The 22,826-nt window shown below is 39.1% G+C and overlaps 1 protein-coding gene across 1 annotated transcript; it reads left to right on the top strand.

Annotated features, from left to right (window-relative positions):
- Positions 1–1,414: 1,414 nt before the first annotated feature.
- Positions 1,415–22,624, top strand: SLC25A24 (solute carrier family 25 member 24). The gene is made up of 10 exons (XM_061345979.1): positions 1,415–1,701; positions 12,579–12,705; positions 13,212–13,299; positions 13,782–13,893; positions 16,494–16,652; positions 16,993–17,145; positions 18,272–18,379; positions 20,083–20,250; positions 21,364–21,514; positions 22,198–22,624. The coding sequence occupies exons 1-10, from the start codon at positions 1,516–1,518 to the stop codon at positions 22,374–22,376; spliced, it is 1,431 nt and encodes a 476-aa protein (XP_061201963.1). The 5' UTR covers positions 1,415–1,515; the 3' UTR covers positions 22,377–22,624.
- Positions 22,625–22,826: the final 202 nt, after the last annotated feature.

Raw genomic sequence — 22,826 nt, 5'->3', positions numbered from 1 at the left:
CCTAAGCATGGGCCAACACTATCTCCTGGTAGCAAACGAGGCCAGCACCATCCTGGGCTGTATTAACATAAGCACGGCCAGCAGATGGAGAAAAGTGATTATCTCCTTCTCTGCACAAGCTAGACTGTATTTAGAAACTGTAGTCTAGTTCTGGGCTCCCCAAAATCTGAAAGAGATGGATAAACAGGAGAATGAGCCAACAATATGTCTGGGGCTGGAGCACTTGCTCCATGAGGAGTAGCTGAGGAGATCAGTTTCCTGATTTCCTTTTCCTTTCCTGATTCCTTTTCTCCAACTGGGAGAAAAGAAGGCTTTATGGGGACCTGAAAGGTGGCCTCCACTTTCTCTATACCCACAGAGAGTTTATAAGGAAAATAGGATCAGGCTTCTTGTAGTGGGACATGGTGGGATGCTAAGGAACACCAGGCACAAATTGAAATTAGAACAGCTCAGAGTGGATTAAAAAGGAAAAACTTCTTCTCTGTAAGGAGAATCAGGCAGTCCAAGTCTCCATCCTTGGATATCTTCAAGACTGAATGAAGACCCAGTAACCTGGTCTGAGTTCATGGCTAAACTTGCTTTGAGCAGGAGGTTGGACTACAGACTCTTTGAGGTCCATTCCCACCGCACTTAATCTGTGATTCAAAGAACTACTGTCTTTACATATGCAACCCGTATTAGTGTCTAGTCATTTTCAAGCACCAATTAGCCTCTGGTGAGACAATATATCACATTAGATTTATTAATCACTCATTGAGCAAGGCTACTAAGTTCCTGCTATAAGGCTGAAGAGCACTTTCTGTGGTTGTGTACTGACTGTGCACTAGGAAAGCAAGACTCAGCAGCAGCTCGTTTTCACTGCATCTTTCTCATGGAGAGCCTGCTTGCTGACATTTTCTGTCCATTTGTTCTTGTACCAGCTGTGCCCATTCACATTCACTCTACTGATTTATTTATGAAGCAATTATGAAGAGAAAACAAGCAGTACAAGTTTCCTCTTCTGGTCTTTGTTCTCTTAAGTCAAGCAAGCCAAGCTCTTTCAGACTGCTCCTAGACTCGGTAGTCTTCATAGAGCTTCAACCCAGACCTCAACCATTGTCACTAGAATGAACCAAAGTACCCAGATTAGGTGTTTTGCAGTTTGTTGGTATTTCCCTACTTGTATGGGAAACGTTAGCTGGATACGACCGTGTCGGTGCGGGACGGAAAGCCGAGGCGAGCCTGAGAAGCTGCGGCCCGCCGGCTTCCCTTAGCGGCTGGTGCTTGTTGCTTGTTTCTTGTTTCTTGTTTCCCGTTTCCCGTTTCCCGTTTCCCGCTCAGCGGCGCGGGGAGGAGGGAGAGCGGGCAGAGCCGTAGATTGCTCCTCCCTGCGCCGCCGAGGCGGGGCTGGGACGGTTCCTTCTCCGCCAGCTGCGGGCGGTGGCGGCAGCGGCAGCACAGGCGGTGCCTCCTGCCGCGCCCAGCCCGCGGGGAGCAAGGGGCGAGCGTCCCGCTGCCCGACCGCACGGCCTTGCCATGTTCCAGCTCATACGAGGTTTCGTCTTGCCGGCGGCCGCCTGCGACGGGAACAGGGATGGGGACTCCCGGTACGCCAACCTCTTCAGGAAGCTAGACCTCAACGAAGACGGGAGGGTGGATATCGCCGAGCTGCAGACGGGCCTCCGGGCCATGGGCATCCCCCTGGGAAAAGAGGCGGAGGAGGTAAGAGCGGGCCGGGCGCTCGGCGGTGGCACTTCCCCGGTATTCATCCACTTGCCCTCGGGCGCTGCTTCCCAGAGGAGCAGCCGCTGGCGAGCGGTCTTCCCCCGGCACCCTGCAACCATGGGGAGGGTAAGGCGCGGCCTGGCCACCCACCCAGCCCCTGAGGGATGGGGCGCTGCCCTGCCGGGGCTCGCCGTGATGGTCCCGGAGCCGAGGCGGCGCGTCCGGGGCTGCTCCAGACAGCGAGCCGCATCGGAGGTTTTGGGCTGCTCCTGAGTGAAGTCGGCCTCGGGCCTGCTTTTCCGTTCGCGGGAACGCCGTGACTGCTGCAGGGATGCGTTGTGCGGGCAGCTCCTCGGGGATGAAGTGAAGGATCCCGAGTGCGAAGGATGTTAACAGTGCGGCTGTCGGCGGTTCTATTGCCAGCTTTATTCATCGTGTGTTGACTTCTGACTTCGATTCTTTGTAGCTTGATGTTTGATAGAGTATTCCTCCTCAAGCATGATAAAGGATTGTAGTTTATATCTTTTGTCTGACATTCCACCTTTGCATGATCTAGGTCAGAATAAATTAAGACTTGCTTTGTGCAGTAGGTAAGTAAATCTGTGTAATAGTAGGTTGCAATATCAGAACTAGTTATTGATGGTAGGTTTCCATGAGCGCTCAGACATGGAAATGATTCTTCTTGGCAAAGGCTGTGTTGGGTAATTTCTGTTTAATAATGTAGACTTGTAGCAGTGGTTGTCAAACCACGAAACAGACAGGACATGCTCTGTGCTGTGGATTCTGCTGTGGTCGAGTTGGACTATTACATTCCTTTGTTCCCTTTTGTCAATGTTGTGACCTCAAAAATCAGTAAAATTGAGTCATCAAGCATTCCAGTGCAGTGCCAAGTTATACTAGCAAATCTGACCTGTTGTTTTCAGTAATCCCCCGAGAGAAGAATAAAAAATCAGTAAATGCACAACTCTGTAGGCATAAGTATTTGTGGGGTAAGGCAGATCTGCTCCAACAAGGCACATATAGGTTCACCTAGGCTGTACAGGTACAGCTGAGACCTGCTACAACTGTTACCATAACAGTGCTGGTCTTTGTTTCAGTGTAAAGAATGGTTGGGTGGCATTCCAATGCTGTCCCTGTACTGCCTGTTGCATGTTTTCTGAAAGAGGTTCAGGAAAGTGAACTTAAATTCTGACTGCAGTGTTATGTCAGTAATTCAGTTTCAGTGACCTTATACTAATTGTGGGACACACTGCCAATTTTTCCCCATGGTCGTGTTATTTGGTGTCTATTTTACTTGGTATTTAATTCTCTGTTTCATATACCTAACGGAAAAGTATGCAGCAGGCCTCTTTAGTTGGATGATGCTGAGTATAGATGAAAGCATACTTTCATTTCAATACTGCTTCTGGTCAAAATCATCTTTACAAGAATTATATTTTGTGTTATCAGTTTTTGGTATAAAGGAGGGATAGTTTGTTCTGTTTGCTTATCCATGGAAATTGCGATATTAAGAGCATGCTAGTTATGAACTTAAGTTGCACATTGTATACACGTTGTTGAAAAACTGTTGTATGAGTTTGACTGTAAGGATTTGGGGTTTTACTTAAATTGAACAACAGGGGACCTGGTGATCAGTTGATCGGTTAATTTTCTGGCATTTAACAAGGGTGGTCTTCCCACATAATTCAGAGAGCCCTGGGATACAAGTAGTGTGCTGCTTACTTTTGAGCAGCTTAGAACTGAATTAAGTTTTGAGCAACTTAGAATCGAATTTCCAAGTTCTTTCTCAGGATCAGTGTGATGCTTCATTAATAGTGCACATCTGAATATCTGTCAAATTCTTAGTTGCCACAGCATAAACTGGAAGCAAAATGCATGAAATTAACTAAGATAAGCTGGACTTACTTGGATGTAATGGACAGCCGGAACTGCCTGCCTTAGTTGCTTAAGAAACACAGAGTAAACAAAATAAGCTGTGAGTCATGTTGCATGTTTGAGGGGGTGGAAGAATTGTTGGAGTACACTGAAACTTCTATAAGCTCACTATTTTAAAGTTAATGGTGCACACAGTTCAAACTAGAAACTGAGCTGCTAATAACTAGACTTGTTATAAGAGAGCCTCAGTAAGACTTGACTCCAGCTTCTTTCCTGTCTTTATGTAGCTAATCTGATACCTGTACTTTCTTGCAGTTGGAACTTGTCTTCTCCCTCTTACTTTGCTTGAAGCTCTGAATGATGATAAGTTCAGTAAAATGCCTTTTCACTACTTGGTGAACAGGTATTTTATTAATGAAGTCAGATACTGCATCATCATATTTGTGTTTGGAGAGGGAAAAGTAGTTTTATTATTACTAACAACAAATGAGTAAGTAAATCAGACGAGGGAATATTGAATAACATGGCAAAGGATTAGCCAGTGAACTGCTCAGCCCTGCCAACTTCGTGGCACTATGGGATGGGCAGGCCTTGGGGTACCCTAAAGCTGAGTAGGCTTCAGTGCCTCATAGTTGGGTTGGGGTCTCAGGCTTTGTGCTATTGTTCTGTTCTAAATGCAGGTCTGGGTTACATTTACAAAAGTACTCTTGCAGGGCTGGATTCGTTTGCATGGGATGTTGGTCACTGTACTTCTAGGAGCACAGCTGCTTCCTGATTATAACCCGGGGTAAGGGACCATGTGAGTGTTACTGTGTTTCACTGCTAAGTCAGTTGGTTCATCCTATTTTTCATAGTATAAGTCAGTGCTTGTGCTACAAGTATTACTGTCTTCTTCTCTTAAAATGTAAGTCCTCTGGAAGGAATATGCATGTCTTTAAAAGATGCAAAGGTGCTATCCATTTGAGTAATAGACTACTGTTACGCTCTTTTTATTTTACCTTTCACAGTTGTCTTGGCAGTTTTATTAATGTTTAATGTATGATAAAACCCTCTTAAGTGAAGAAACATTGTAGATACGGGAACTGATGTAAAACCATGTGGTAAGCTTTGGAGGTAGGTTGCGTGTCCCTCTAAGGAAGAATAACTTTTCCCCATAGCAAGACATTGTAGCACAACATGACATGAGCCCCTGAATTTGTGTTCTACTTGACCTGCCTTCTGTCAGTATCTGACAGACAAAAGTAAACCACTGGAAAATCTGAAATATATGCTGCTTAGAGGCTGCCAGATGATTCCTGTTTTATAATGTAGTATATTACCCGCCAGGAATGAAGGACTTTGCAAAGCTTCATGAAAGATTCCTGACATAATATGTCAAGACCGATGCAGAAGGAATTCAGTGTTGTGACAGTATCAAATGGTGCTCCCCAAGCAGTATTAAAAGCTGTTGTACAGTCACTTTGATTAGTGGAGTTGTCCAGTAGAGACACAAAATAGATGCTGGGATCAGATCTCAAATGATCTCATCCTCTGTCTAGAGAATGCTGTGAGCCTCTTAGGCAGGAGTGCCGTACATGGTGTGAATGGTTATATAAAGTACTATTTTTGTTCACCCTTTCCTTCTGTTGCAATCAATCCTTACAGTAAAACTGTAGGAGGTGAACCCCTTGTTTCAATCTTCAGTGTGGGGTAGGAATAGCCAAGCATTCAAATTGTGGTGCTATTTATACATTGAGTCCTGGAGCTAGGAGTAGAAAGATGTTACTGAAAGGAATAGCTACATTCTGGAAACAGTGTAATGATCTTATTTGGACTGACTGTCAGGTTTTGACATAAATCTTTGGCTACATTAAGGCTTCTTTAGATAAAGAGTGTGATGAGACACTTCTGTGTAGTAGAGACAAGAAGACTAAATTCTCAGCAATCAGAATATGGTATGTTTAGAGTAATTGACTGTTTATGAAGATTTAATTTCAACAAAGTATAAAAATACTCAGAACATTTTTGTGTCGCTGAAAATTCGTAATTCCATCAGTGAGGCAGGCCACAGTGCTGCATTACAGTGCTGTGTCTCTGTGTGAGAGGATGGGTGAGGATAGACCTATGTGAGCATTGTTTTCTTTGGTGCTATTTTATGGCATCTAGAAACTACAGCTAGGTTGTGCTTCAGAGCTTGAACTTGTCATAGCTGTTCTTAGCCCAGAAATCACATACTTGTTTAGTGACTGAGCTAAATGTGTCATTGAGTGTTTCTCCAGCATTTTATTAAGACTTATGGGCTTTTCGTACTTTTGGGAACTTCCTCTGTATGGCAAGATTAGAAGGCTAGTAGACCAAGTTAACTGAAGCTTTTTTATTATGTTGCAGCTCTAAAAACACTAGTTAATTTGACAGATTCTTAGAAGAAACATCGGCATTTCAAATTACACGACACCTACTTTTAGAAATTATTATCATGCATGGTATGCAGTTTCACAGTCCTACAAGCTTCAGCACTTTCATGTCTATAGGCAATTCTTTATGTGAAATGAAGCTTTCTCTCGCCTTAACAGTATGCCAAAAACTGGTACTACAGATTTAGAGTACATGGTCATTTTCAGCTTTTTACCAAAGCAGATGTCACCTCATGTGAACCACTCAGTTCCTTTAAACTTTGTTTTTCAGTTCATAATAGGGCTTATGATTATGTCTGATTATAGGGACTTACTTGTAAAATACCACAAAAATTTTTAGTAGTGTATCTTGACTAAAGTTGTAAGCAAACATGTAAGTTGTCATTTCATTTCAACATGTACAACTTCAGAAGCTTTTAACTGATCTGTGCTGTAGTCTCCAAGTCTCCATATGAAAGAGCAAGGTGAATTTGAGTTTGTTTTCATAACACTTTAAGCATCCAAGGAGATAAAATAAATTTTTATAATGCTAACTTGATAGTTTTTTTCCTGAACAGTGACAGGGTACAGTGAATGATTAATTGTTCCTCTTGTTGCTGCAAAGTGCAAGAATTCCAGGCACCAAATATGGGAAACCCCACCTCTGGAAGATCTCTCAAGTGCATGTTGAAATGCTTTGCTAAATCCCTGTCTTAAGGCAGTAGTGTGTTCCAGGTAAATAAACAAGGTAAACTGGTAAACCTTTTGTAAACCTTTTGACTGTAAGGTGGGGATGCCTCTGCAGCAAAACAATCTTATTTAATGGAAAAAAAGTCAGTCTACCAAGTATGTTCAAAGCCAAAATACCAGTGTAACTTGCAAGGAATGTTGAGTGAAATTGCTAGGGATAGTCTGCATGTCCCGTTAATGCCATTTCAGATTCTTGGAATCTAATTCATAGCTGTGAGTTACGAGTTTATCCAGATCCTGAGGGAGCAGCTTCCGCAGGGCCTATTGGAGAACATATTACAACTTGCATCTCTTTCTTTTTAGGCTCTTTTTATAGAGATTCTTTACCTGAAATGGACCAGTGCAAAGACAGCTGTTAGTGTTTTCCTGTTGCAGGGAAGTTTGGTGCTCAGGACAAAGAACAGGAAGGTGAAGCTCTGCAGCTGATAGCAACATCTCTGCTACTGCCAGGGATTCAAGTCTCCTGTACTGGAGTGGGGGACTCTATTAAAGTCTGTGTGTGGCAGGTTTAAAGAGCCTGCTGGAGTACTGCTTACATATTAGCTAGTATCCTTTGGGAGGGAAGGAAACAAATATGAATATGGCATTTGAGCAGCATTGAAGTTGGGAGGTGTTTGGAGGCAGTGCAAATTACTCAAACTGCTCAAAAAAGCTATGTTGTGTTGGATTTCTGGAGGCTAAGTGGCATTCTAGTTTGTTACTGTGTTATGTGGACTCCTTGGGGTATAATGCTTCCTGGACACATCCTCAGGCCCTCTCCTTTCATGCTGGATTTATCTCCCAACTGATGCTGTTTGACAAGACTGACTTTAGTAACTCTACTACTACTGAGTTTTAGGTTATCATTGTGTGTCATAACTTGTGTAGTCTTGGCAGATAGAGATAGAAAAAGGATGACATGAGTTTTTACTATTGTAGGGTATGCATTTTGTAAAGAGACAAGAGTTGCATATAGTTAAGTTGTGACTTGATTTGGCTTCCAATAAGATTACAGTCTAATAACTTAAAGTTGTAGAATGCAAACTATATGAGTGAGTGGCACTAATGACTTTGGAGGTGAAGACGGAAAGAATAGAAAAAGGGGAGAAAAGTAGAAGGGAATATTGTGTTTGGTTTTGTAAGAAAATGTGAAATTTTAAGAGAAAATGTGAAATTTCTGAATGTCCAAAGACACGATGCTTTTCTTACTTTGATGCTTCTGTTTTTTCTGTGCAGTATTTGTAATTGTGCCCTTGGGAGCTCTAGTCATAGACTTCAAACAATGAATTGCTAATTGCACGGATTATATATCTTTAAGTGTCTTTTTTACTTGTCTTGTAAATGGCATGATAGGAAGCTAGAAACACCCAGTAACTTCTTAGTGGGTCACTTCCTTTTAGATATTCTTTATGTTGAAATAATTAGCTGAAGTAGCAAGCTAATGAATAATGATTGGTAATCATTTGGGCTGAGCAGTCCCACTTTTCATGCCCAATTCAGTTTTGTAACCAGAATGTGAAGCCTTATACACAATACACGAATAATGGTATTAAGTAAAATCAAACTATGAATCTAAAAAAAAAAGTCTACATTAAGTCATTAATATTTGCAGTGTTTTGTGTTCTGTCTTTACACTGTAACTATGAATGTGCTGAAGGTCATAACTTTGGCACAGACTAATGTAATAATTCATTAGGCTGCTTACACAGGACTGGGATTTTTAGGTGTGTATAAAGCCTGTCTGTAACTTTACTGTGTTGTGGCTTGTGTTTCCACATCAAATACAGAGGTCTTATGGAGGAGCAGGAGTTCAACATGCTTTGTATAATTCAGAAATATAAAAATAAAACTTACTCAGTGTTTCGGCCTCCTTGTGGCCTTTCACACTGGTGTTGCTGCACTGTGCAGGACTTTGAAAGCAACTGTATTAACAAAACCTACAGCAGGAAAAAAACAAACGTAGTAGAATGGAAAAGAAAAAAGCGGTGTGAGGAGAAAAAAAAAAAGGTAGCAATGTCATGGCCAAACAGGTCACCACTGGAGCATTGTAGTCAGTATATGTAAAGGCATTAAAAGGAAAGATCATCTAAGTCGTCTTCTATCAGCAAATCTTTATGTGGTCACCATTTAATTTTATCTAATGAATTATATTTATTGCCTGGGGTTAAAGTTTCATATAATGAGAGAAGAAATGGCATACCCTGAAAAATAAACATTTTTCTCTTGGGGCTGGGCTTACATAAAGATGAAGTGATCCCACAGTAAGTCAGGAACAAGAAATGGCAGGTTTAATGTGGCAGGCACACTGAACATTGTTTCCCAGGACTTCCAAATGAGGATTAGCATCTGGATTGGTTTCTGCTCCATTGTTGTAAGCATGCCTATTTTAAAGTGCGCCCAGTTCTCCATCAGAGAAGCTGGTGAACCAGGAAGTGGCTCAGTGACAAGTGGTTGTAACTATGCAGAATCTGGTAGTATATTAAATGCAGAACAGCAGAGTTGGGTTCTCTGTTGGTCTGAAGTGAAGGTGAGTGAAACAGGTTGCCTGAGGAGGCTGTGGAATCTTCATCCTTGGAGATGTCCAAGACTAATTGGATGTGGTCCTGCTCAAACTGATCTAATTGGTTGTGCTTTTAGCTGGGGTTTTGCTTGATGGCCTCCAGAGGTTCCTTCCAGCCTCAATTATTTGATGTTGTGAATGGGCAGTTTATACCTGGGATTATGCCAGGCTTCCCACAGAATCAAGTACGTGTTCTTCCTGCTGGCTATGCCCATGGAGTATGCCACCCTCTATGCGGGAATTTCTGCCCTGCCAGTGGAAGGCAAGCTCCTTTCAGTGTTCTCTTTGTTACACAAACTCACAAATTACTGGTTTTAATCTTGAAACTTTAACACCTGCATGATTAGTATATTTCCTAGACACAAGAGGCTTTTGTTCCTACGAACTTTTGGATTTGTAATGTGAGAAAAATGCATGTGGCTGCTCAGTGAAAGCATACGCTTTTGTTCCCTGTTGCTTCTGTTCTGCTGCACTGAGAGTGGCTGAGGCTGGCTTGAAGTCTGGACAATAACTGTAAAAACAAAAGTAGGGAATGGAGAGTATGTTTGCGCTTATCCTTTTCTAGCTGTTGCAGTATAAAATCTGTTTATTTGGCAGATGAAATGGAAGGTGGCCCCTTCACACACTGTTAACTGCCAGTGCTCTAAACCTCCTAGGAATTTCAGTTTTCTTGGGCTCACATCATCCTCAGCAGTGGAGGTTTTGTAACTGTAATTTTGTTCAAGTTTTGTCCTATCTGTGAGCCAGAACAACTCTTCCATTGTTCTACATTCTTGTTTGTGTAGTTCAGATAGCAGTAGGGAATAGTAGCAATTAATGTTGATTAGAATTCACTCAGTGTGTGTATGACTGACATGTAAATTACCTCGTCTCAGTAGCTTGTGGGAGACTAGCAGGATGCTCAGATCCTGCAGTATGAGATGCCATGTGTGGAGTACAAGGTAAAATGAGATTGCAGTGTCTTTGAAGGGGAGGCCTTTCTTAATATCTTGTTAGAAGGTCATGGTCAGCAATGTATCCATAGACTTCAATAAGTATAAACTGCTTTGTTTTTTTTCATAATGGGAAATTCTGCACAGCCTTAACCATATTGGTTTGAAAAAGATATTTGAAATAGATATTACAATCAAGCTGAATTTGCAAGTATACTAAGAATATTATTTTTCTAAGATGATACCAGACACTTTTCTCTAAGTATATGACAACTTGACTCAGTTTTATTGTGCATAACTTGCTGTATTGTAGGAGGTAAATAATTTCCTTATTGCACTGTATCATACCATATTGAATTCCTCCCCTTCCATTGGGAAATCTATGATAATCTTAGGAATTTGGGTGTTGGGGTTTTTTTGTGTTTTTTTTTTTGAGATTAAATATTAAAATACATTTGTTTTTGTTGTGGGATAGGGAAGATAAAGGAGGCAACGTAAATGCAATAAAATCTTTTCCATTTTTTTTCAGACGCCTGCAGCAAATACTCCAGAGTTCTCAACTTCCTTTATGCTTAATTTCTGTAGGCTAGAGCTTTCTGGACTTTGGTCCTTTGAGGACTTATTATAATGGAGTAAACAAAATGATTAAAACCAGATTTTGCAGATTAGAGCAGCCATACAAATCTTGTTGTGTTAGTTGATTTAGAAACTATAGTTGCACAAGGCAGTCCGCAGAATAGGAATTTGGAAGAATTTTTGGCATATGCTTTAGATGTACCCTGAAGTACTCTTAAACTTACTGCAAGTTAATTAAGATATTGTGCTATCAGTTTGGTCTCCCGTCCATCCTGTAGAAAGTGCTGCTCCTGTAGGATTTCACACTTTGAGGGGAAACCATGGGCACTGATGCCCAAATCAAAAGATGAGGCATAAGGTTGGACAGAGCCTTGGGTGACATGGTTTAGTGTGAGGTGTCCCTGCCCATGGCAGGGGGGTTGGAGCTTGATGGTCTTAAGGTCCTTTCCAACCCTAACTATTCTATAATTCTACGTTCCCCTTAAATCTTGTGTTCTGGAGTAGGGTTTAGGGGTGGATTTCCCAGCCTGCTTCCTGCTCATCATGCCAGAGGAGACAGCAGTGCTTTGGAAGTGCGAGAGTGGGTGAAAGCAGTGAGCTGTGGGCCTTGCCTCTCCTCTGCCCCACTGTGTTCTCTGCAGCCCTTGCTGTGGCATGAAGCCCAAGCTCATAAATCCTGCAGTGCTTGTTAGCCAGAGCTTCATTCTTCTCAGGGCTTTGCCTTTGGAGACAAGCCTCAGCAGTTACAGGCTGATGCTTGGAGGGGGCTGCTGTAATTTCCCGTTATTAAAAACTATGTTTTGACACACAAGGATGGTATTCTGGCCCTTTGCTAGTGGAGACATCTACTCTTAGGCTGTGTTTCAGACTTGTTTCCTGCGGTGCTGGCAATTGTATACCATGCATTTAACTCATGGTTAATTTTGCATATGTTTCTTACCTGTGGGACAATTACCAGAAAACACATACAAAAATGGAAGATTACTGTGCTTCTGTTTGTTTGCCAACACTAAGTTTGCCAAGTCTGTTGTTGCTTGTTTATTTTATGTTTTTGTCAGGGCTTCAGTTTGAAGTAGAAAGCCCTGCCTTCATAGACCCTAGGTGGTTGCAGGCAAGATCTTTCTATTTTTCCTGGTCAGCAGTTAAATAATTAATTGCTATCTTTATCTTTATAATTTGCAATTAATAGACCAGTATTATTTATTTATTTTATTTTTTAATTTTACTTTTTTATTTTATCTTACTGGCATATTGACAAATTTCATGTGTAACCAGGAAAGTCACAGGATTAGAGTTGTTCTTTTTCATGATTTTGTCCTGTCTCTCACCTCCTCCTCCGCAACTTATTTGATGCTTATAGGTATAATGTGCCAGTGCTGGTAAGAAACTTTAAAAATCCTTTGAGTAGGAAAGCTATGTAAATAAAAGAGAAAGCACTTGGCAGCAAAGATAGATTTAAAAAATCATTATTCATGAAAATAGAATCATAGAATAGTTAGGGTTGGAAAGGACCTTAAGATTAACTAGTTCCAACCCCCCTGCCATGGGCAGGGACACCTCACGCCAAACCATCTCACCCAAGGCTTTGTCCAGCCTGGCCTTGAGCACCACCAGGGATGGAGCATTCACAACCTCCCTGGGATAATACTGAGCGTGTTAAACTCCAAAACCAAAATATAGCTCTGAAGGTTATGCTTATGTGTTCTCCTGGTTTGACTCCCAAAGTGACCAATATGAAGTTTTCCTTCAAACTAGGGTTGTGTCATGCTGCTGTTGCTTTGTGACCTGCTGTAACTTGGAAAAGTCAAATGTTGAGTTTTCTCTCAACAGAAAATTTTTAGAGCTGGAGATACCAACCAGGATGGACAGCTGGATTTTGAAGAATTTATGCAGTATCTTAAAGATCATGAGAAGAAGATGAAACTGGCATTTAAGAGCCTGGACAAAAACAATGATGGTATTCCTTGATTTATTTTATCTGTTCAAATGCTGTGAATTAAAAGTTATCTTCATTTATATGCTTTGTCTAAACTGGAGACAAAAATTTGTGAATATGGAACCCCTACTACTTTTCCTTAAAATTGTCATAGTAAGAATTTACTATAGATTGAAATAGTAAATAATTTTAGTCTTTTTTTCTTTCCTTTTTATTATCTTCCAGGTCTGTTCATCTGGGGCTCTTTATTCCCAGATGGAAACTCTAAGGAAGTTTCTAAGTATCTATGAAAGATAAAATACTTTTTAAGTAAATGGATATTTGCATCTCATTTGTTTGTATGTTTTTACTGTACTTCACTCAGTCTTTGTACTAGACAATCAAAATATATAATTTGTGTTTAAATTGATTTTAAATGATCTTTGCTATTGTGTAGGTTTTACAATAGAACTTAGTGGGCTCCAAGGTGCGAAGTGTATTAAGTTCCATGTTTTAAACATGTATAATCTTTCTTTTAATGTTTCAAGGGAAAATTGAAGCATCAGAGGTTGTCCAGTCTCTCAAGATATTGGGTATAAACATTTCAGAAAAACAGGCACAAAAGATCCTGCAAAGGTCAGGAATTATTATGTTTTTAAGTATGTGAAACTTTGTGCTGTTAATTATTATAATTCAAAGAACAGGTTAAATGGAATTATAATTTTGAAAAACGTTGGTACCTTCAGTGGTGCCTTTACAGAAAACCTTATATATGCCATCTGTTCTCAGTTGATAGTAACTTTAGTTGCTATTTGAGCATCTGCTTCTGGGAGAAGAATGTTACCTTATTTCCCTGTAAATGCTGTTCATAGAACAACGTGCTATAATATGTTTTTAAATGGAATATGCCGGATGCATTTGGATAAGAAAAGCATGGTATGGGAAGGCCATAGCAGATTCAGCCTTGAAGTCTCCATATGGAATTTACAGTCAGTTGTCACTGATGTGATGGCCAGTATTAAATAAAAAGAAGGGGTTGGGAGTAAGGCAGTTCTAACAGAGCAAAACTCCATCTCTGTTACTATTTCCTTATCCAGTTCTGTTCAATTTCTTTCTAGTATTGATGCTGATGGGACGATGACAGTAGACTGGAATGAGTGGAGAGATCATTTTATGTTTAACCCAGCTACAGACATTGAGGAAATAATTCGATACTGGAAACATTCCACTGTAAGTTCAACTTTCCTTTTAGCTTAGTGCAGCTCAAAAGTTCATCTCTGCTCTGTTAATTTGCAATATTGAGTATAACAACTTCACAGTTGTTAAATTTCAAGCATACCTGTATTTGAGATTGTTTTGATTTCCTTTTAACTTCATGCTGTCATTTATAAGTACAGTAGTGTCACATGAGGTTCTTTTGAGCAGAGAATTTCATCTAAACCTTGCTAGTAATGATCAGTAATTTTTAGGAAGGAATCCCTTTTTCCTTTGCAGATATTCTACAGGAAGTTCATAATTACAATATTAAATGATTTTCTTTTCGCATTACAATACATTTTACATTCAGCGCTTTTGATGTGTTGAAACAAATAATAGAAACATTTTAACTGTTTGTTATGTTGAAATTAGTCGAGTAGTTGTATTTCTATAGTAATATTATTACTATATTAAAATCACTTGTGTCATTGGTGATTATCTGTGCACATGTTCTCACACTCTTGTGCTACAGAATTTCATTTAAGAATGACAAAATATACAGCAATAGGTTATCCACTGAGCAGATAAAGTTTTTTTAAGTTTCTACTGAATGGAGCTCTTTCCACCTCAGTGACAGACTTTTTAGAACAAATAATAAGGTAAGTAAACCAACAGTAATCCTGTTTGCTGAGGAATTATTGGAGTAATCCATAAAGTTAGGTAAAGACAGAATCCTTTGAATATGAGTGAGACCATTTATATCTTCAGGGATTAGTCAGCATTTCTGTAATAAAAAAAAACAGTTTATGAGACCTGAAAGCTTTGAGTGTTTCACGCTGCAGCCTCAGTTCAGAAATGCTTGCCAGAAGGGATTTATCTCCCTGTTTGCTGCTGAAAACAGTTGAAGTGCTGCTGTGAGATCAAGTAGTCCTAGTCCCAGTTTACTTAGTGGAAAAAAAAAATGCCTTTGCTTTAATAAAATGTTTCATATTAATACTACTTAACATAAGAGTTTGGTTTTTTTTTAATTATGGAATGTCATTAGTCACTCCTAAGAAACAATTTTAGAAGTCTCACGTAATCTTACTGTGTTGCAGTCAGCTGATGACCCAGTTATCTCAGCAAGCAAAATCCAGCTCTACGACAGCACAGCTGGTGTTTCAGATAAGAGCAGATGTGACACCTTGCACGCCTGGCTGGCATTGACAGCTCTTCCAATTCTGTTTTTATTGTAAAACTTTAATTGCTGTCAGATCTTCCAAGCAAATGGCTGCATTGGGATAGAATTATTATGAATTGCTGGATGTGGCTTTTCTGTTATAAACACCCTAAAATTTAGCTTTTTTTCTTAATTGTGTTTAGGGTTTGGTAGATGCAAGGTTTATCTACTGCTGGTAGATATACATAATTTCTCTAAGAACACCGATTTCATATTGTAAGAGTTCTGATTGATCTTTTACGTTTCCATGCAGTTGAGCAACTGATGATACCTTACTTGGAAACCATGAATGTCAGAAAGATGAAAGAATTTTCCAATTATACTATGTTAATTACCCAGAATAGTTGGTGCTTATCTTGCTTGTCCAGTGACTGTATCTATAATCCGTATTCTGCATTTCTTGTGTTCCACATGATCAAGACATTGTTCTGCCTACTTAACAGATAGGGAATGCAGCATAAGTTAGGAATGTGGTGTCTACAATTAAAATCAACAGTTGTTAAAAAAGTTTATCAGTTAACATGCTTTCTGGTCAGCTACTTATCAGTTATGAAAACATTCTTGCTTGTTTAAAGGTTTAATTTATGCATAATACTGGTTTTGCATTGTCTACAATGTATTTTTTCCTCATATGTCATGGTTATAAATACATGAAGAGCAGACTATGTTTAAGTGATATGCGGAATTCCATAGTCCTATGTCTCGAACAGCTTTATTGCTAAAGCCTACAGTAGTGTTCTTTGATCAAATTGCAAACTTATATAATTGAAAAAAGTCATTCATGTGTCTTTCAGTGTAACTGAGGATAAAATAATGTATAAAGCATTATTTCAACTTGTCGTTTTGTGCGGTAATATACCACAGTTACCAGAAATAGAATATTCTAATACATCACCTATAAAAAGGCTACTTTAAAATGGTGGTGGTGGTGGTAAGATCCCACATTTGTGTGAATAAATTACCGTGAGAGAGAAATCTCTTGTTAGCATCCTTAGGAGATTACTAAACTAATCCTAGAAGGTTGTCCGGTGAAAGGTTATAGGCAGCATATAAGGATTTGAGCTTTAGTGCTGACTATGAAGGACTACTGTTCATGAGAGAATGCCGTTTGGGCCACACTCAAGGCGGGAATTCAGCATAATTTTTAATGATGATGGTGCAGTCTTTGAAATGGTGGGTCTGTGGTGGTATTGCTCAGTATCTATGTAGAAGTCACTAAAAGTTGCTATTGATTGAATAGTAATAGCTTTCCATAGCAAGTTAATTATAGAACGTACACTAAAGAAATATTTTTCACTAGCGTTTTATTAACATGTTCTCACATGGTAGGGTAATTTGGAATTAGAGCTCTTAGTAGAATTGAGATGATGGAGTGAGAAAGTTATTTGCACATCTTTGCTTTGGATTCTAATAGGTGTTGGATATAGGAGATAGTTTGACTGTTCCAGATGAGTTCACAGAGGAAGAGAAAAAGACTGGACAGTGGTGGAAACAGCTGTTGGCTGGAGGAGTGGCTGGTGCTGTCTCTCGAACAGGCACAGCACCATTAGATCGCCTTAAAGTGATGATGCAGGTAGGTGCAATGTTCAAGAACTTTTTAGTTTCTAGTATCACTTCAATATTTAGAAAGCTGTTACAGAAAACTGATAGCCAAATACAATATCTAAATTCTGTAAGTCTAGTTATATTTTGACAATTTCCATAATTTGTTCATAAAAATTATTTTTCAAAGCCATAATTGGTAAAATTGTAATCAAATATTATAATACTTGTGCCACTAAGATTATTTTTTTCAGTAGTGGCTGTGTTTTTTGCTGGTTGATGTATTTAAGCAATGTAATACTTGGGTGATGAGTTCTACAATCTAATCAGAGCAGTGTTCTTTACTATGACTTTGTGGTTTTTATTTTTAGGTTCATGGTTCAAAATCAAACAAAATGAATATAGCCAGCGGTTTTAAGCAAATGTTGAAAGAAGGTGGTGTCCGATCCCTCTGGAGGGGAAATGGTGTAAATGTTGTGAAAATAGCTCCTGAAACAGCTATTAAGTTCTGGGCTTATGAACAGGTAGGATGATCAATCAGGAATGAAAATAACATTATATCACTCTCACTGTTCATTATTTGCCGTCCTATATTATATAGGAGTTCTTAGCATGGTTGTGGATTTTGTCAAAGTAATTTTAGAATGACTTTCACATTTTAAAATAGTCTATTTTGTTAATAGAATATTGGATATTAGGCAGATTTTGCTATTGTATTATAAGCGGTGCCTGTCATGCTGTTCTCCAGGCTGCATAGCTTTATGTGTAGTAGTGCAATAATATTTAGTTTGTTGCTTTGAAGTGATAACAACCAAAATTTAGAATGTTATGCTAGCTGAACTTATACAGGATTTTTTTTTGAATCAGATATAATGGTGCTATGTAAGATGCCTTCATCCTGGATTTCAGAGTTATATTTACCTCTGAATCAGCTTTAAGCATCATGTTAAGGTCTAATCCTCCTTTGGAAAATGAACTCCCATTCTGTTGTAGTTAAAGGAGCTTTATTTTTTTTTCTCTGTGGGGCTTGCTAGTACATCAGGTAAGACAAAATAAACATATTGAACATCTCTGTACAACTGTGAAATAAAAGCAATGGAACATAAAGTAAACTTTGGTATATTGCAAGACAGACAGCAGTAGCTTTTGATGCCTTGGAGTAACCTTGAGCACATTATACCTTACTCTTGCTCTGCTTTTGGGGGTCTTGTGGGGCTTTCTTGCATGGCGGTGTCTCTGTCTTTGACATGATATGTATGCCTCTGTCTCTGTGAACATGCTAGTTCATCTTTCATTCTTTAATTGGAGAACTGGATCTGCAAGGGATTTGGGTTGCACTTTTGCCATCTAGAAGCCATTTTTGGGTACCCTTGTGTTGGCTGTTTGGAATACCTGACTGTACTGTGTGTGGTAGAGGCATTCAATGTAGAGGATTTCTGCAGGCTGGAATATTTACTCTGTTCTTTAGAATCTTTGTCCACAGAGTTGCAGTAAGCATAGCACTAAATTTGGTTAGTAAACATAACTGTAAATACATGAAAGAGGAAGTAAAGCTTGAAAAGACTTTTTCTGCTGTACTACTGCCTCTTGTAGTAACTCTTGCCTCTCCTAAAAACCATGTGATGTTTATTTTATGTGTTTTAACTACAGTATAAGAGGATACTCACTAAGGATGATGGAAAGTTAGGCACTGTTGAAAGATTTGTATCTGGTTCTTTGGCTGGAGCAACAGCACAAACTTCTATATATCCCATGGAGGTAAGTAATAGAAAATCTGTGTCCATTGGAGACTGCCAAATGTAGGGTTCATTTCCAAGATAAAACCTATTTTGCTCTTGAAAATACTGTAGGAACTTCTCTGTATTCTTAGATCCCAATTTATTTTCACTTTGGGCTTCCTTTTAGAATTTCAGTACCAGGCATTTTTGAGTATACTGTGTTCTATTTGATATTTGCCATTTTTCTATATATTTGGCTGTATAATACTGTCTAAGGCAAGGTTTAGGTAAAGCCGTAGCTCAGGGAAAAAAATCATCCAAGAATGCATTTAAAATTCAGTACATGTTCAAGTGTTTTCTGAATTGGGCATTAACCTTCTTCACACTGTATGTAAGCAAGGAATGGTCTCATGTATTTCTGAACTTATGAAGTTATGCTGCATTATGACTGGGAGCTGGGTCTGATTTGATCAGTGTGGAAGAGGAATATGATGGCTACATTTGAGGCTGGGTGGATTAACTGCTTTTTCTTCTGTAGTACATGAATGTGGTACTACACATGTTGTAATTTAACTAGTCTTAATATGTTCACTGCTCTAGGGTAGCTATTTAATATCCTGATGGGTTTTTTTTGTTGGGTGTTTTTTAATAGAAGTAGGATTAACTTCCTTTACTGCTGGTTCCCCAGAAAGTTTATCTTGTGTGAATAGCTGGAATACGTATTGGGTCTGGGATTAAACCAGTACTAACATCCAGATTTGGAAGAAATGGAAAATGTAACTTAAATACCTTTTGCATTGGGAGGGCTGTCAACAGGAATAGAATTCAGCTGTTTTCATTGCTGACAGTAATAATGTCTTTTTGAATACCATCCTTGCTATTAGAGCCTCTGAATCACAGCTAGCCTGAGTACAGAGATGGGTTAAGTTATAGAACAACTGAAATGTTATGTAGATCATCTGGATTACGCAGATCAGTGGAGACAGGTGAACTCTTCTGCAATAAGATGCTCAATCTTCCTAACAAAGGTATAATACTATTCTAGAATTGTGGATGTTTTAGGGTGTTTCTAAGCAAAAGAGAAAAGTAAAGTGCCAGGAAATTCCTGAGGAAGCTATAGATTTGGGAGGCTTTAAAGTAGGCTAAATTCCTGCTCAGGAAATTTCCTTTATAGTTTCTTTTGGATTCTGTTGTTATTTTTAGTTTTTGTCCTAAGATGCTGTGTAGGCTTATCTCCATTATTAATCAGATGTTGTGTTTCAGTTGAGACACAAACCTTATACCTTCTAGCTACCTCTATGTTGCGCTTCTTGAAAGCCTATTTTCTTACTATGCTTTGCTTTTCCCAGATCTGAAATGTGATCTGCTAGTATGTTAATGCTTTCACTTGTCCTTCAGCTAATGCTTCTATTAAATATTGCTCACACTGTTGCCTTTAAGTTGATAGAAAAAATATGCCTGTTTGAATCAAGGAAAGAAAGATAAAATGAAATTCAAAAAGGCTAATAATTTGTAAGCTGATGTGTGATAGTGTGTGTGCTGCTCTGCAGTAAGGATAAAGTCTGAAGAAGCCTACTGCTAACAAAGCCTTAACAGTAGTCATCACAAAGGAGATTTGAAGTACCAAAATGCAAAGCAGTTCTAGACGATTCAATGAGCAGAGAGATACTGTGTTTTCCTGTGTTTATAAAAAACATTAATAAATACGTATGTATTTCAGGTAACTGCTTTTCTCATTTTTAGGTTTTAAAGACAAGACTAGCTGTGGGCAAAACAGGACAATATTCTGGGATGTTTGACTGTGCTAAGAAGATCTTGAAAAGAGAAGGTGTAAAGGCCTTCTACAAAGGCTATGTTCCTAATATTCTGGGTATAATTCCCTATGCTGGCATTGACCTTGCTGTTTATGAGGTGAGTTTTGATCACCAAATACATGTAGCTTTCATTAGTTAATTTATGGAAAGGGTAGATATTATTTAGAATGCTTTATCATTAGTTAGATTTGTAATATGCTTGTGGTATTTCTGTTGTCTTCAATTTAAAATACACAAATGAATTTCCACTAATCTTTCTAGACTGTAAGGTTTTTCTTTGCCCTTTTTGGAGGAGTGCCTGTGCCAATGGGCCCTTATCTGCAACAGTACTAAGCAAGAAATCTACTCATAAGGCAGGATTATTTAGACCGTGGCAATGCAACATGCTTGCATACTCAACTAAGCCTTTTGGACTTTAATATAGCTGTTCAATAGCAAATACGGGCCTTAAAAACCTGAAATGGTATTCATATTATGTCACTTGTCCTGCATTTATCAAATATAATACGTAAAATTTTTCGCCATTTTGTCTCATTTTTCATTGGATTATAGTAACCTGAATTCCCTGTGTATCTGTGCATGTCACCAGAATACTTTGTGGTTGACATATAGTTGGTCTCAGGAGTTTGAAACACCATTGTCTTTCCCTTCAAGAAGAACTGACACCTTTTACACCCATCAGCAACAACTAAAATGTTTTATGTACCTTACATGTTAGGTGTTGCATCAAAGTGTGATATAACTCAGATGCACACACTCTTTTTTTTTCCTACTACAGCAGTAACCACCAGAATTGCTTGAGCAAACATTTTCAAGGCAGAATGGAAGCTCTTTTCTACGGTTTGCATCTTTGCTTCTGCATGGGGTGACGTGCACAGCCGTGCAAGCTTTTGTTGCACCCTGTGAGAGTTGTGTTTCACCTCTCCTTGTCCAAAGTATTAACAGGTCTAGAACACGGGCACTGTTCCTGATGCTACAACTCTGAAGCATTTCTCTTCCAATCACTAACTACTGTAGTCTGGGTAAAGTCCTTGACCGTGTTCTAAGGTGTTTTTACTTGTGCACTTTAAACGTAAACATGTAGCACTGGTGTAGCAAGATTGGTGCTTCTCAGGATTGATCCCCTAAGTTTTCTAATGAATAAAGATCTATTTGTTTACTTTGTTGAATGCAGCTCTCTGTCTTATTACTTAAATTTATACCTTGGCAGCTCTTAAAGAGTACGTGGCTAGAACACTATGCGTCAAGCTCTGCTAACCCAGGTGTTTTTGTACTGTTGGGATGTGGTACTGTTTCCAGCACATGTGGGCAGTTAGCCAGTTACCCTCTTGCTCTCATCAGAACACGCATGCAGGCTCAAGGTGAGTCCTATTGTACTGAAAATGTTTCTGTGTTGTTGTGTCAAAATTGCATCATTTGGAATAGCTGTAGCAGAGACATAGGGAAAAGAAAACCTAACCTGGAAAATCAAGGCCTTATCTGGTAAATCCTTCGTAACATTGGTCCCTTCTCCCTGTTACCACCAGCATTGTTGTTCATCATACTTGATCCAAATGTTACATTTCAGACAGTGGTGCTCTGTGTTCTCTGAGCACCGTTTGCTATACAAGGCTCTGCCAGGCATAGAGCTCCTGTCATAGTCTGGGAACACTTCTAAAATCTAGAATATTTTCATTTGATCTCTTAAAATTTAAGAAGAGACTTGCAGCATCCTGTGAAGGTAGACAACAATGTTTGCTCTAGAGGACATTTCATAAAGAGAGTTTCATAGCTGAGTCTTTGCTAGATATATTTGTGCACAGACTTAAGGGTTGGAGCTTAGATTTCCAAAGGAATGTAGGCGGATAATGCTTTTCAGTGGGATGTAGACACATGGATATCTCTCAGATGTCTAGGATTCATGTCCCCCTCTGTGAGGACTCAACTTTTAATCAATGGCCCTAGAGGTGGTAGTAGTCTCTACCCAGGTGTTTGATACTTGCTTAAGATTAAGAATGTTAATATTACTAGAATGGTTGTATAACGCATTATCTTTTTGTTCTAGCCTCTGTGGAAGGAGCTCCACAACTAAACATGGTCAGTCTGTTTCAAAGAATTGTTGCTACGGAAGGAATCCGAGGACTTTATAGGGGCATAGCCCCTAATTTTATGAAAGTGCTTCCAGCCGTCAGCATCAGCTATGTTGTATATGAAAAAATGAAGCAGAATTTGGGAATAGCATGAAATGAAGGAAAAAGGTGAGATGCTTCTAATGTTGCTGGAAACACCAGAACAAAAATGATTTCTCAAGTCATCTGCTCTCACAAGAGAGACGGATCTTTGCGGAGAGATACTGCCACTCCTACTTTTGCCATGAAGTGGGAAGAAACTTTATTAAATTCTAGTTCACCATTTCTAAACAGATACCTATATTGCACTTTAAATGTCACTGAGTTTAAAAAACAAAAAAGAATTGAGAAACTATCTTTAAATCAGCAATTCGTTTTTATTTTCAAGAAATTGTGTGTATTTTACTCATTGGCTTTTTTTTTTTTATTTGTCTTCTTTAAATGTGTATTTGACTTGGATCAAACCAAAGGTAGGAGAAGTTTATACTGCCTTGATACTGAATATATGAAAGTGACTTCTTGTTTTGTCATGCTGCCTATACTTAAGCAATTCACAGGCAAAATT

This window comes from Neopsephotus bourkii, unplaced genomic scaffold (assembly GCF_033783945.1).
Source record: "Neopsephotus bourkii isolate Nb327-2 ecotype Australia unplaced genomic scaffold, CSIRO-AGI_Nbou_v1 NB_250, whole genome shotgun sequence".
In the NCBI taxonomy this organism is placed as follows: Eukaryota; Metazoa; Chordata; class Aves; order Psittaciformes; family Psittacidae; genus Neopsephotus; species Neopsephotus bourkii.
The sequence above is the reverse complement of the archived record's forward strand: the minus strand, read 5'-3'. Positions and strand labels throughout refer to the sequence as shown.

What these genes read in the sequence shown, in the direction of transcription:
- SLC25A24 (XM_061345979.1), top strand. Translation starts at nt 1,516, where the DNA reads ATGTTCCAGCTCATACGAGGTTTCGTCTTGCCGGCGGCCGCCTGCGAC. An exon ending in CTTCTATATATCCCATGGAG is followed by an intron (nt 18,380 to 20,082) that starts GTAAGTAATAGA and finishes TCTCATTTTTAG; the next exon opens with GTTTTAAAGACAAGACTAGC. An exon ending in AACACGCATGCAGGCTCAAG is followed by an intron (nt 21,515 to 22,197) that starts GTGAGTCCTATT and finishes TTTTTGTTCTAG; the next exon opens with CCTCTGTGGAAGGAGCTCCA.